The 16,250-nt window shown below is 43.7% G+C and overlaps 1 protein-coding gene across 1 annotated transcript in view; it reads right to left on the reverse strand.

Annotated features, from left to right (window-relative positions):
• The window catches only part of dgkaa (diacylglycerol kinase, alpha a), a 30,908-nt gene that overhangs the window by 10,246 nt on the left and 4,412 nt on the right, over nucleotides 1-16,250 (reverse strand). The window contains exons 2-8 of the mRNA XM_037773205.1: nucleotides 9,134-9,214; nucleotides 8,287-8,363; nucleotides 6,530-6,653; nucleotides 6,295-6,369; nucleotides 6,157-6,206; nucleotides 5,990-6,064; nucleotides 823-939 (exon numbers count right to left, since the gene is read on the reverse strand). Coding sequence (XP_037629133.1) covers nucleotides 823-939; nucleotides 5,990-6,064; nucleotides 6,157-6,206; nucleotides 6,295-6,369; nucleotides 6,530-6,653; nucleotides 8,287-8,363; nucleotides 9,134-9,209 — 594 coding nt within the window. The 5' untranslated portion in view covers nucleotides 9,210-9,214. The remainder of the gene's footprint in view (nucleotides 1-822; nucleotides 940-5,989; nucleotides 6,065-6,156; nucleotides 6,207-6,294; nucleotides 6,370-6,529; nucleotides 6,654-8,286; nucleotides 8,364-9,133; nucleotides 9,215-16,250) is intronic.

A 16,250-nucleotide genomic window follows, 5' to 3' on the forward strand; every position in this document is an offset into this window, starting at 1 on the left:
GTCTGATGGCGAGGTGAAGCAGCCGTCTGACGGCGAGGTGAAGCGGCCGACTGACGGCGAGGTGAAGCGGCCGTCTGACGGCGAGGTGAAGCGGCCGACTGACGGCGAGGTGAAGCGGCCGTCTGACGGCGAGGTGAAGCGGCCGACTGACGGCGAGGTGAAGCGGCCGACTGACGGCGAGGTGAAGCGGCCGACTGACGGCGAGGTGTAGCGGCCGACTGACGGCGAGGTGAAGCGGCCGACTGACGGCGAGGTGAAGCGGCCGTCTGACGGCGAGGTGAAGCGGCCGACTGACAGCGAGGTGAAGCGGCCGACTGACGGCGAGGTCATATTTTGATTCTAAAACAAACTTTGACCAAAATGTGATGTTGTATTAATGTTTGGATTTGAAAACAAGGAAAATAAGGAACAATACTGGGAAGTTCAGAAAGATATAATAATAATAATAATAATGATAGTAATAATAATAATAATAATAATGATAGTAATAATAATAATAATATTAATGATGATAATAATAATAATGGAGCCGCTCTTTAATTCCATTAGTCAGATAGAGGGCCTACAGACTGCTGTTTGATGCAGGTACTCAGTTAAATGTGGGCAGAGATTGTGCAGAGTAAATGGAAAACGCTGAAGCACTCTGATGGTGCAGAGCTGACATCACCACACCCTGTAAACACTGAGTCGGCAGAAAGGCCCTTATAGACGGCGAGGGGGCGAAGGACAGAGGAGAGGCACGCCAAATCGACGTTTCACAAGAGCAGTAAAAGGAGGTTTTACCACCTGCTGTAAAAATGAGAGATATGTGAGTTAAAGTACCTTCAGACCCAACAACACCAGCAGGGGAACGTTGTTCATGCCTCCCTCCACCCACTCCTCCAGAGACACCGTACCGCTGCTGTCAGCATCGATGGCCGTCATCATGTCCTTCAGAACCTGATGAAAGCACATCCAGTCAGCACACCAGCCTCTATCAGCTGTTCTCTGAAAATACTCATGTGTGGGAATTAGTTTACAATCCACTTATACTGTAGGTATACTGTAGAATCTACAGTATACCTACAGTACACCTACACTGTAGGTGTACTGTAGGTGTACTGTAGGTGTACTGTAGCTGTACTGTAGCTGTACTGTAGCTGTACTGTAGGTGTATAGATGAATCTATACGTAGGGATGAGTCTATACGTAGGGCTGAGTCTATACGTAGGGCTGAGTCTATACATAGGGATGAGTCTATACGTAGGGCTGAGTCTATACGTATGGATGAATCTATACGTAGGGCTGAGTCTATACGTATGGATGAGTCTATACGTAGGGCTGAGTCTATACGTAGGGCTGAGTCTATACGTATGGATGAGTCTATACGTAGGGCTGAGTCTATACGTAGGGATGAGTCTATACGTAGGGCTGAGTCTATACGTAGGGATGAATCTATACGTAGGGCTGAGTCTATACGTATGGATGAGTCTATACGTAGGGCTGAGTCTATACGTAGGGATGAGTCTATACGTAGGGCTGAGTCTATACGTAGGGATGAATCTATACGTAGGGCTGAGTCTATACGTAGGGCTGAGTCTATACGTATGGATGAGTCTATACGTAGGGCTGAGTCTATACGTATGGATGAGTCTATACGTAGGGCTGAGTCTATACGTAGGGCTGAGTCTATACGTAGGGATGAGTCTATACGTAGGGCTGAGTCTATACGTATGGATGAGTCTATACGTAGGGCTGAGTCTATATGTAGGGATGAGTCTATACGTAGGGATGAGTCTATACGTAGGGCTGAGTCTATACGTAGGGATGAGTCTATACCTAGGGCTGAGTCTACGTAGGGATGAGTCTATACCTAGGGCTGAGTCTATACGTATGGATGAGTCTATATGTATGGATGAGTCTATACGTAGGGCTGAGTCTATACGTATGGATGAGTCTATACGTAGGGCTGAGTCTATACCTAGGGCTGAGTGTATACGTAGGGATGAGTCTATACATAGGGCTGAGTCTATATGTAGGGATGAGTCTATACATAGGGCTGAGTCTATACGTAGGGCTGAGTCTATACCTAGGGCTGAGTCTATACATAGGGATGAGTCTATACGTAGGACTGAGTCTATACGTAGGGCTGAGTCTATACGTATGGCTGAGTCTATATGTATGGCTGAGTCTATACGTATGGATGAGTCTATACGTAGGGCTGAGTCTATACGTAGGGCCGAGTCTATACGTACGGCTGAGTCTATACGTAGGGCTGAGTCTATACGTATGGATGAGTCTATACGTAGGGCTGAGTCTATACGTATGGATGAGTCTATACGTAGGGCTGAGTCTATACGTATGGATGAGTCTATACCTAGGGCTGAGTCTATACGTAGGGCTGAGTCTATACGTATGGATGAGTCTATACGTATGGATGAGTCTATACGTAGGGCTGAGTCTATACGTAGGGCTGAGTCTATACGTAGGGCTGAGTCTATACGTATGGCTGAGTCTATATGTATGGCTGAGTCTATACGTATGGATGAGTCTATACGTAGGGCTGAGTCTATACGTAGGGCCGAGTCTATACGTACGGCTGAGTCTATACGTAGGGCTGAGTCTATACGTATGGATGAGTCTATACGTAGGGCTGAGTCTATACGTATGGATGAGTCTATACGTAGGGCTGAGTCTATACGTATGGATGAGTCTATACGTAGGGATGAGTCTATACGTAGGGCTGAGTCTATACGTAGGGCTGAGTCTATACATATGGATGAGTCTATACGTAGGGATGAGTCTATACGTATGGATGAGTCTATACGTAGGGATGAGTCTATACGTAGGGCTGAGTCTATACGTATGGATGAGTCTATACGTAGGGCTGAGTCTATACGTATGGATGAGTCTATACCTAGGGCTGAGTCTATACGTATGGATGAGTCTATACGTAGGGATGAGTCTATACGTATGGATGAGTCTATACGTAGGGATGAGTCTATACGTAGGGCTGAGTCTATACGTATGGATGAGTCTATACGTAGGGCTGAGTCTATACATAGGGCTGAGTCTATACGTAGGGCTGAGTCTATACGTATGGATGAGTCTATACGTAGGGCTGAGTCTATACGTATGGATGAGTCTATACCTAGGGCTGAGTCTATACGTAGGGCTGAGTCTATACGTATGGATGAGTCTATACGTAGGGCTGAGTCTATACGTAGGGCTGAGTCTATACGTATGGATGAGTCTATACGTAGGGCTGAGTCTATATGTAGGGCTGAGTCTATACGTATGGATGAGTCTATACGTAGGGCTGAGTCTATACGTAGGGCTGAGTTTATACGTATGGATGAGTCTATACGTAGGGCTGAGTCTATACGTATGGATGAGTCTATACGTAGGGCTGAGTCTATACCTAGGGCTGAGTCTATACGTAGGGATGAGTCTATACATAAGGCTGAGTCTATATGTAGGGATGAGTCTATACATAGGGCTGAGTCTATACGTAGGGCTGAGTCTATACCTAGGGCTGAGTCTATACATAGGGATGAGTCTATACGTAGGACTGAGTCTATACGTAGGGCTGAGTCTATACGTATGGCTGAGTCTATATGTATGGCTGAGTCTATACGTATGGATGAGTCTATACGTAGGGCTGAGTCTATACGTAGGGCCGAGTCTATACGTACGGCTGAGTCTATACGTAGGGCTGAGTCTATACGTATGGATGAGTCTATACGTAGGGCTGAGTCTATACGTATGGATGAGTCTATACGTAGGGCTGAGTCTATACGTAGGGCCGAGTCTATACGTACGGCTGAGTTTATACGTAGGGCTGAGTCTATACGTAGGGATGAGTCTATACGTAGGGCTGAGTCTATACGTATGGATGAGTCTATACGTAGGGCTGAGTCTATACGTATGGATGAGTCTATACGTAGGGCTGAGTCTATACGTATGGATGAGTCTATACGTAGGGCTGAGTCTATACGTAGGGCTGAGTCTATACGTAGGGATGAGTCTATACGTAGGGCTGAGTCTATACGTATGGATGAGTCTATACGTAGGGCTGAGTCTATACGTAGGGATGAGTCTATACGTAGGGCTGAGTCTATATGTAGGGATGAGTCTATACGTAGGGCTGAGTCTATACGTAGGGCTGAGTCTATACGTATGGATGAGTCTATACGTAGGGCTGAGTCTATACGTATGGATGAGTCTATACGTATGGATGAGTCTATACGTAGGGCTGAGTCTATACGTATGGATGAGTCTATACGTAGGGCTGAGTCTATACGTATGGATGAGTCTATACGTATGGATGAGTCTATACGTAGGGCTGAGTCTATACGTAGGGCTGAGTCTATACGTATGGATGAGTCTATACGTAGGGCTGAGTCTATACGTATGGATGAGTCTATACGTAGGGCTGAGTCTATACGTAGGGATGAGTCTATACGTAGGGCTGAGTCTATACGTAGGGCTGAGTCTATACGTAGGGCTGAGTCTATACGTATGGATGAGTCTATACGTAGGGCTGAGTCTATACGTATGGATGAGTCTATACGTAGGGCTGAGTCTATACGTAGGGCTGAGTCTATACGTAGGGATGAGTCTATACGTAGGGATGAGTCTACCTAGGGCTGAGTCTATACGTAGGGATGAGTCTATACGTAGGGATGAGTCTATACCTAGGGCTGAGTCTATACGTATGGATGAGTCTATACGTATGGATGAGTCTATACGTAGGGCTGAGTCTATACGTATGGATGAGTCTATACGTAGGCCTGAGTCTATACCTAGGGCTGAGTCTATACATAGGGATGAGTCTATACGTAGGACTGAGTCTATACGTAGGGCTGAGTCTATATGTATGGCTGAGTCTATACGTATGGATGAGTCTATACGTAGGGCTGAGTCTATACGTAGGGCCGAGTCTATACGTACGGCTGAGTCTATACGTAGGGCTGAGTCTATACGTATGGATGAGTCTATACGTAGGGCTGAGTCTATACGTATGGATGAGTCTATACGTAGGGCTGAGTCTATACGTATGGATGAGTCTATACGTAGGGCTGAGTCTATACGTATGGATGAGTCTATGCGTAGGGCTGAGTCTATACGTATGGATGAGTCTATACCTAGGGCTGAGTCTATACGTAGGGCTGAGTCTATACGTATGGATGAGTCTATACGTATGGATGAGTCTATACGTAGGGCTGAGTCTATACGTAGGGCTGAGTCTATACGTATGGATGAGTCTATACGTAGGGCTGAGTCTATACGTAGGGCTGAGTCTATACGTATGGATGAGTCTATACGTAGGGCTGAGTCTATACGTAGGGCTGAGTTTATACGTATGGATGAGTCTATACGTAGGGCTGAGTCTATACGTATGGATGAGTCTATACGTAGGGCTGAGTCTATACGTAGGGCTGAGTCTATACGTAGGGCTGAGTCTATACGTATGGATGAGTCTATACGTAGGGCTGAGTCTATACGTAGGGCTGAGTTTATACGTATGGATGAGTCTATACGTAGGGCTGAGTCTATACGTATGGATGAGTCTATACGTAGGGCTGAGTCTATACGTAGGGCTGAGTTTATACGTATGGATGAGTCTATACGTAGGGCTGAGTCTATACGTAGGGCTGAGTCTATACGTATGGATGAGTCTATACCTAGGGCTGAGTCTATACGTAGGGCTGAGTCTATACGTATGGATGAGTCTATACGTAGGGCTGAGTCTATACGTAGGGCTGAGTCTATACGTATGGATGAGTCTATACGTAGGGCTGAGTCTATACGTAGGGCTGAGTCTATACGTATGGATGAGTCTATACGTAGGGCTGAGTCTATACGTAGGGCTGAGTTTATACGTATGGATGAGTCTATACGTAGGGCTGAGTCTATACGTAGGGCTGAGTCTATACGTATGGATGAGTCTATACGTAGGGCTGAGTCTATACATATGGCGTGTACAGGCTTTGCTTGTGGGATTTACCGGCCTCAGCTCTGACACGTCCCATCCCAGGTACTCTGCAGCGTGCATCATCTGAGCGATGATCCGATCCACTTCCTGTTTGAACAACAACAACAACAACAGACTCGTTTCAGCGCTGGAGGCCGGCGTGATGACACTTCTTCAACTGAAACATTTCCTCCACTCACAGAGCTGTCGAGGACTCCGTTGCCGTCCCTGTCATAGAGCTTGAAAGCAACTGAAGAGAGAGAAGGAAATGAAAGTGGAAGTTGTGGATGAAGTCAGTCATCTCTCACATCATATCAGAGAAGAAACAGAGGACTCACACTCCAGCTTGTCCCTGGGCTGTCCGTCCTCCAGCAGAGAGAAGTAACACGAGACATCCTTCAGAAAGACCTCCTCTACAGGAGAGAGAGACAGAGAGAGAGACAGAGAGAGAGACAGAGAGAGAGACAGAGAGAGAGAGACAGACAGAGAGAGAGAGAGAGCATGTCTGACCATGAGGTGATAGATGAATGTAGACTGATGTGAGCTGAGTTAATCGGTGCTGTGTGATCTCACTGTCTTCCTGGACGGGTTCAGAGTTCTGGAAGGAGCGGAAGAGTCTCTGGCAGAGATCCACGGGGAAGTCCTCCACCCCTAGATACGTCTTCAGGAAGAGACGGAAGCCTTCTTCATTGATGCACTGGGGGGGGGATGAATGGGACAGTCACATTCTGTTTACAGTGTAATGTTTTAACTCGACAATGTCTTGTTAACAGCTTCACCTGTGTCCGTTAAGTCAACTAAAGTCAGCGTCCTGTTGCTGGCGCTTGTGCTCGCTCTACATAGACATGAAGGAGCATCGCTCAACACAGTGAGGAGACACACGTCAGCTAAAAGCACAATATCACTCTATATTTCAGCTGCTTGGCAGTAATGTTAGCTGACCAGACCAAGGTCTCTCCATGAATCAATGCTGATCCTAGTGTTGGCTTTTCCTGCCTCAGCCTCCCGACCGCGGCCGGAGGGAACGGGGGAGACAAGACCAGGTCTCTGTCTGTCCTGGTCTCGGTCTGTCCTCGTCTCTGTCATCATCACCTGATGATGCGCTGCAGGAGTAACGAGCACCAGTCCCTTGATAACGGTGAACCACAAACCCAGTTCTTCTTGTTCATTATTATTATTATATTATATATAAATGTCTCCAGGACCAGAGTCTCTGCTGTACTCTGCTCCTCTACCTGCCTTCACTCACACACCGCGCTCCTTCTCTCTCTCTCTCTCTCCACCTCTCACGTGCATGCTGCTCACTCCACACTGCAGAAGAGTTAGTTTAGCTCTGAGAATATCTAGTGAATGTTCAGCTGAACTATAGAGTGATATTGTGCTTTTAGCTGACGTGTGTCTCCTCACTGTGTTGAGTGATGCTCCTTCATGTCTATGTAGAGCGAGCACAAGCGCCAGCAACAGGACGCTGACTTTAGTTGACTTAACGGACACAGGTGAAGCTGTTAACAAGACATTTAGGATTCTTACAAACAGTCTCTTTAACTAGAACTTTATGTTTTATATTTATGTTTTCTCTCATTAAATACAAAAACATTTCCTTCATTATCTAATTAAAGCGTCTGCAGCCCAACGACCCGTTAGGACCGACTGCAGCTGCTTCCTGCTCTGAGTAGTCGGCAGCTCCGACAGCACCGGGAACATCTAATTCATCCTTTGAGCTTCCGTTGCACGCCGTTCAGCACGCCATTCAGCACGCCGCTCAGCACGCCGGTCAGCACGCCATTCAGCACGCCATTCAGCACGCCGCTCACCACGCCGCTCAGCACGCCGCTCAGCATGCCGCTCAGCACGCCGCTCACCACGCCGCTCAGCACGCCATTCAGCACGCCGCTCACCACGCCGCTCAGCACGCCGCTCAGCACGCCGCTCAGCACGCCGCTCAGCACGCCGCTCACCACGCCGCTCAGCACGCCATTCAGCACGCCGGTCAGCACGCCGCTCAGCACAGCCTCACTGCATGGGCTAAACTAAGGAGGTAATTTACATCTGCAGCTTCACTCCACTGCGCTGCAGACAGCTGATCAACATGATCGACGGTGAGAAGACAGCTGATCAACATGATCGATGGTCTGAATCAGGATCATTAACTAACGGATCAATAGGTATAAATCAGAAGCTCATTTCTCATTAAGCTGCTGCTCTGAGAGACAGAACTCTGTCTGGTCATGTGGTCGCTGACATCACTGGGACGGAGTTCTGGACCTGATGGCGAACAGCAGGACACGCCGTCCCGTCCTGTCCCGTCCCGTCTCCCCCACCCCCCTCACCTCTCCATGTCTGTGCCGGGCCAGATCGCCATCTGAATCAAACTCCCTCAGGACGTCCTTCACCTTCACACTGCAGTCTGCAAGCAGAGACACACAGAGACACACACAGGGACACATGGACACACACATGGACACACAGGGACACACAGGGACACACATGGACGTCTCACATGTTGACTTTAAGACATCTTGTATCACTCTGCTGGACGTCACCATCATACAGTAGATTACACAGTGAACATAGATAATATATATAATATAGATAATATAGATAATATATGTAATTTAGATAATGTATATAATGTATATAATATAGATAATATATGTAATATAGATAACATAGATAATATAGATAATATAGATAACATAGATAATATATGTAATATAGATAACATAGATAATATAGATAATGTATATAACATAGATAATATATATAATATAGATAACATAGATAATATAGATAATATAGATAACATAGATAATATATGTAATATAGATAACATAGATAATATATGTAATATAGATAACATAGATAATATAGATAATATAGATAACATAGATAATATATGTAATATAGATAACATAGATAATATAGATAATGTATATAACATAGATAATATATATAATATAGATAACATAGATAATATAGATAATGTATATAACATAGATAATATATGTAATATGTATAATATATATAATACAGATTTATCTGCAGAAACAGAGTTTGTCCGCCTGCAGCCTCTTCTAGATGTGACACACCGTGAGCGAGTGTAAATGAGTGTGTGTGTGGGTGGAAGTGGAAGTGGAGGGGGGGGGGCGTTAAGCCTTCCTGCCCGTCTGTACTCACATTCGATGTAGTGCTGTAGCTGGATGAAGTCGACAGGGTTCAGCTCCTTTACCTCTGGGTGTGTGGGGGTGGACATGGTGCCTGGAACAGTGAGACAGAGACGCAGAGAGAACAGAGAAGAGAGGAGGTGGGTGCATTGCAGACGGCCGCTTTGTAAAACATAAAAGCAGAAAGATATCATCTCCACGGCTCTGTGAGAACCCAGAGAACCACATTATCTCCACGGCTCTGTGAGAACCCAGAGAACCACACAGAGAACCACACAGAGAACCACACTGAATATCCAGAGTGAAGCAGCAACATCTGCACTGAAACACGGTACACATGTTAAAACCTCTTTTCCCTTCCAGTAAACACAATGAAGCATAATTAGAATATATAAAGTATATATATATAGTGTATATATCAGTGTGGTCCGCGCTCACAGTCTTTCCTCGATGTGTTGGTGAATAAAATGATCTGAAATTCAGCTTCACTGCCGAGCATCAACACTTTGTGTGTTCTCACGTCTGAATACTACATTTATTTTAAATCTCTCACCACCAGCAACATGTGACTCCATACTAGAAACTGGGCCAAGAGTCTGGTGGAAACCATGTCAGGCTAAATGACTCTCTGACTCGAGGGATTCTCTGCACCCAGACTCTCTTTCCGTACACCCACTGGCCCATATCGGACTAATATAACACCAGACTTAGATCCAGCATGTGGTTTAGTTTAGCATAAAGGAGGACAACAACCAAGTGTTGAAATGTGGAAATAAACAATGAAATCTTGCAGAGAGGTCAGAGTCAAGAGAAGGGACGTCCCCTCCAAGCTGAAGGAACAGACTTAAATGTCAAAATGTCCAAAAGTGAGCATGAAATCTGAATCTGACACAGAAGAAGAAGAAGCTCGTAGTTCTGAAGTCAGAAACATGAAGTCTGGAGGGACATGTGCTGGGTTCCATATGAAAACCTCCAGAAGCAAACATGCACTTAAAGGTCCCATATCAGCTCATTTTCAGGTTCATGTTTGTATTGTGTGTTTCTACTAGAACATGTTAACATGCTGTATGTTAAAAAAAACAACATTATTTTCCTCGTTCTGTCTGTCTGAATATACCTGTATTCACCCTCTGTCTGAAACGCTCCGTTTTAGTGCATTTCAACAACGGAATTGCTTTGCTAGGCAACAGCTTGGGTCCATGTTTACTTCCTGTCAGCTGATGTCGTTCACATCCACTGCAACAGGAAATAAACTGGGACACATTTAGAATGTTTATGTTTAAAACCGTGTAATGATCTAAATATATTGTAGATTTGTGACATCACAAATGGACAGAAATCCTAACGGCTTGTTTCAAACGCACAATTTCTGTATACGGGCTTTGTGTGTTTCTCCGTATATTGAGCGTTTTGATAGTTTAACAGTATTTATAAAGCACTTAAACCTGCTATATAATATAAAAGACATGGAAACCTCACTTTTTACAATATGGGACCTTTAACACATAATAAAGGAGATTCCCTGATGACAGACAGATGTATGTCCATCACTACTCCATGGACATCCTGTGTAACGGTGCTGCTGTAGACGGATGTCGGTGACATGATGAGAGAGGACAGACGGGGACAGACTGACACCAGATTATAGAACACCTGATAGCAGCTGATAATCAATAAGTAAAGATGATCTCTCCATAAGAAGCAGGAAGCTACATGCTTCTACATGCTGAGTTAATAAGTCAGAAAACGCTCCATTTCTCTATTTAATAATATCAGGGCTGGGCTGGTATGAGCAGAAGCTTATGGTGGCTAACGTTAGCTATAATATATAGTATAATAATATAATATAATATAGATAGGACGGACGTTATTGAGGCAGTTTACTGACCTTTCTTCTCTATTGTTCAGTAATCATCACTTTAAAGGAGAACAGCAGTGATTCAGTGATGTTAGAAACTTCCATCACAGCAGACTGCATTAGATTTAAATTACAGGACCATTCAAATATGAGACTTTCTAAATGAATCTGCACTTCACCTGCAGCACCAGGCAACGATAACCTCTGGAAACAATGAGTCAGGTTTTACACGAGTCTGTTGGAGAAGTTCTAACAGTCTGCTGATTGATTTTAATACTGTAAGTGAACGACAGCGAAGCTAAAGAGAAACTCTACAGCAGGAAGTATGGGGACGTAGGCAGCGTTCAACCTTAAAGGGATAGTTCAGGTGTTCTCAGTGGGGTTCTATGAGGTTCTGATCCAAAGTCTGAACCTCATAGAACCCCATAAATACATGATATATACAGTATAATAACTGTACTGAACTGAAGGTAAATCTTATATATCAGCCATTTGTGGTTTAGTGGTTTTCAGTCCAGCCTGATGAAAAGGACCTCACTGTAAAGGTGTTGTTCACACTGTTGTCCACAGGTGTGATCACACATTAAAGTGCAGCCAGCGCAGGTATCAGTGACGGCCGTCTGCACTCAACAGAATATCACAGTACTTAAAGCACAAAGAGTGCACTGAGAGAAAGAAGTGACATAATGTGAGAGAACACCCACTCTTCTTTACATGTGATCGGTCTGTGGACTCTGAGAGCTTCACACCGTCCTCACTTAATTCCCTCTAAAGGTCAGCGGCGTTGCCTAGCAGTGTTCACGCAGCCCATCAGGTGGACCAGGTCTGATTCAACACACACATTCAGAAGGCATCAGCAACCGCCATCTGCTACTGATCACCTGATTGATACAGCCTGGAAATATACATATAAAAATATAAATATAAATATAAAAATGTAAAAATATAAATATATAAATGTATAAATATAAAAATATAAATACAGAAATATATAAATATGAATATACAAATATAAATATATAGATATAATATAAACATATAATATATAAAAATATAAATATGAAAATATAAATATATAAATATAAATATGCTCCTGACTCCACTGTCAAACACGCTCATATTAATAAACTAATAATAGTCATAAAGATGCCTATTGTGTTGTTTCTCGAGAGGGCCGGGATGTCGTGAGCAGCATCATGTCTGTTTTGTCTCCTAACCGACCTGTATCATCATCATCATCATCATCATCATCATCATCATCATCATTATTGTCCGGTTCAACAACATCTCGAGCCTATCGGAGTAATCTGATTCCTCACTTCCTGATTAGATAATGATTTGCATGCACGCTGCTGAGCGGGAATCAGTCCGAAGACGGAGCACAGGAAGCGGCATTCCCAGTGCACTTAGAGATGAGCAGAGTAATATACGGCACTCTGCAACGTTGAATGGAGTTTTAAAAACCAGTGGCATCATCTTAATGAGCTTACTGGAACCAGTATGAATATTTCAGGTGGTCTGAAAGTGTGAGGCTTGTTGAGCTGTGGTCCAGATCATGATGTGACAAACTGTAAGAAGGTTTCATGTTATAGAAACATTTCTAATGCTTCTTCAAGTAGCAACAGCTTGAGCAACTTCAACTCTCACATAGACCTCTGAGAACCGGTTTAGAACCCGACACTCTCTCCTTCTCGTCTGACCACGCAACTGAAAAATACCAAAACAACTGCTTCATGAAAGACGTCACAGTGAGATCACTGCAGATCTGAAGAGGACAATTCAGCTGCCATCTTCCTTCACACATGTATGCTTTTAAATTAGGGCTGTCAGAGTTAACGCCATAATAAAGCCATAATAAAGCCATAATAACACCATGATTACACCATAATAACACCATAATAACACCATAACAACACCATAACAACACCATAATAACACCATAACAACACCATAACAACACCATAACAACACCGTGACAACACCATAATAACACCATAACAACACCATAACAACACCATAGCAACACCATGACAACACCATAACAACACCATAACAACACCATAACAACACCATAACAACACCATAGTAACGCCATAACAACACCATAACAACACCATGACATCACCATAATAACACCATAACATAAATTAATTTTAACGCCACTAATTTCTTTAATGCAGTAACTTTAAAGCTAGAGTGAAGATGCTGGTATCATGTTAAACTAGAGAACCTGATGGATCCATCGGTACCAACCATGTCAGACTAGCTGGTCATGAAGGAGGTTAAATAACGCTCCAAACTTACACTAAATGTTGGCGAGGAAAAACTGTCATGTCCATTTTCAAAGGGGTCCCTTGACCTCTGACCTCTAGATCAGTGAATGTAAATGGGTTCTATGGGTACCCACGAGTCTCCCCTTTACAGACATGCCCACTTTATGATCATCACATGTCATAGTCAAGTCAGCACACTGACACACTGACAGCTGTTGTTGCCTGTTGGGCTGCAGTTTGACATGTTATGATTGGAGCATATTGTTTTATGCTAAATGCAGTACCTGTGAGGGTTTCTGGACATTTACATAAAGCAGCATATTTGTCCACTCCCATGTTGATAAGAGTATTAAATACTTGACTAATCTCCCTTTAAGGTTCATTTAGAACAGATAAAACATGTGTGATTAATTTTGATTAAGCCCTAGTTTAACTGTGTCTTGACATAAAAACTGTCAACAACCATAAAGCACTTCAAGGTACACTTGGGGATGACCTTTTTCTGTGTAGGCTAATATTTGTGCAAGCTGTCATAACGCCCACGCCTTGAGTCAAGGAAATGTGCTGTTGCAACACTTGCAGGGTGTAAACCACCGACTCCTCCGTCATGCTGTGGTTGTAAAACACTGCCGAGCTCCTCTGAGCAGAGAGAGAAGTCTACGTCTAGTGTGAAACTACAATAACTGATCTCTTCAGTGAAGCGTGGACAGATTGCATCAGGTTAACAGGAGGGGAGGACGGAGGAGGACGTGCTCGGTTGCTATGGAAAGTGTTTCCCTCCATCAGCTGCTCTCCTTCACAATGACTGACATGGAGGAGGAGGAGGGGGAGGGGGAGCCCAGAGAGTCTTCCCCCTGCTGCTGCTTCACCTCCTCCCACGCTGTGAGCCTCCTTTGGCCTTCACAACCACAGGCCACGCTCTCCACTGCATTCTACATGTACACGTTACTGTGACTCGCCACGCTCTCCACTGCTTTCTACATGCACACGCTACTGTGACTCGCCACGCTCTCCACTGCATTCTACATGTACACGTTACTGTGACTCGTCACGCTCTCACTGCATTCTACATGCACACGCTACTGTGACTCTCCACGCTCTCCACTGCATTCTACATGCACACGCTACTGTGACTCGCCACGCTCTCCACTGCATTCTACATGTACACGCTACTGTGACTCGCCACGCTCTCCACTGCTTTCTACATGCACACGCTACTGTGACTCACTGCGTGAACACCGGAACTCTCTCCTGCTATTAACGGGCTGTTTGCTCAACGGGTCACTGGGCAGGCCGAGTCACTGGTTTCACACGAGCAGTAATATCTGACTCACTGACTAGAACCTTCTTCATCTGGATGGATCCCTGCAGCTACAGCCAGTACAACAACTTTATGTCACTATAGTACTTTATGTAACTGTAGTACTTTATGTCACTCTAGTACTTTATGTCACTATAGTAGCCTACTTTATTACTTTATTTTATTTCTTTACTACTACTGTAAGGTAATATGTGAAGAACTGAGTGGTGTACTACTATACTCCAGTACTGAGTGGTGTACTACTATACTCCAGTACTGAGTGGTGTACTACTATACTACAGTACTGAGTGGTGTACTACTATACTCCAGTACTGAGTGGTGTACTACTATACTCCAGTACTGAGTGGTTTACTACTATAGTACAGTACTGAGTGGTTTACTACTATAGTACAGTGATGAACTGGATTGTAAATGAGACAGAAACACGAGAGGGAGAATAACAAAGACATTCACTACAGCATGAATCACAGATTTCTTGGAACTAGTAGGCGAGGCCTCAGAGTGAGGACTGCCCATCACTCGGAGTTCACACATGAATGTGACTTATATAACGGCGGTTTTGTGGAGGCAGTAGAACACCACGCTGCCTTCAGAGAAAACAAAAACCTCAAACCTGCCCAGACCTGTGAGAGAGCACGCTGTCATACAGCAGCTACACCCTTTATAACCTCTCTATCAGAGAGTCTGAGCCTGCTTCACCCACACATCTGGATCCATCTCACTGCTCAATGATTCAATCTACAGACTCCTCCACTCTGATGTCCTGAACTCAGAGATCTGGGCTCTTCAGAGAGGTCTACAGAAGATCTGATGAAATGATTGAGATATGAATGCTAACCCTCACTAACCCTAACTAGGAGAGAATAAGTGATGTTATAAGTTACAGCATCTGAGACTTCAACTGTCACTATAGTACTTTATGTCACTATAGTACTTTATGTCACTATAGTACTTTATGTCACTATAGTACTTTATGTCACTGTAGTACTTTATGTCACTATAGTACTTTATGTCACTGTAGTACTTTATGTCACTGTAGTACTTTATGTCACTATAGTACTTTATGTCACTGTAGTACTTTATGTCACTGTAGTACTTTATGTCACTGTAGTACTTTATGTCACTATAGTACTTTATGTCACTGTAGTACTTTATGTTACTGTAGTACTTTATGTCACTATAGTACTTTATGTCACTGTAGTACTTTATGTCACTGTAGTACTTTATGTCACTATAGTACTTTATGTCACTGTAGTACTTTATGTCACTGTAGTACTTTATGTCACTATAGTACTTTATGTCACTGTAGTACTTTATGTCACTATAGTACTTTATGTCACTGTAGTACTTTATGTCACTATAGTACTTTATGTCACTGTAGTACTTTATGTCACTGTAGTACTTTATGTCACTATAGTACTTTATGTCACTGTAGTACTTTATGTCACTGTAGTACTTTATGTCACTGTAGTACTTTATGTCACTATAGTACTTTATGTCACTGTAGTACTTTATGTCACTGTAGTACTTTATGTCACTGTAGTACTTTATGTCACTATAGTACTTTATGTCACTGTAGTACTTTATGTCACTGTAGTACTTTATGTCACTGTAGTACTTTATGTCACTGTAGTACTTTATGTCACTATAGTACTTTATGTCACTGTAGTACTTTATG

Source organism: Sebastes umbrosus, chromosome 6 (genome assembly GCF_015220745.1).
Source record: "Sebastes umbrosus isolate fSebUmb1 chromosome 6, fSebUmb1.pri, whole genome shotgun sequence".
Lineage (NCBI taxonomy): Eukaryota > Metazoa > Chordata > Actinopteri > Perciformes > Sebastidae > Sebastes > Sebastes umbrosus.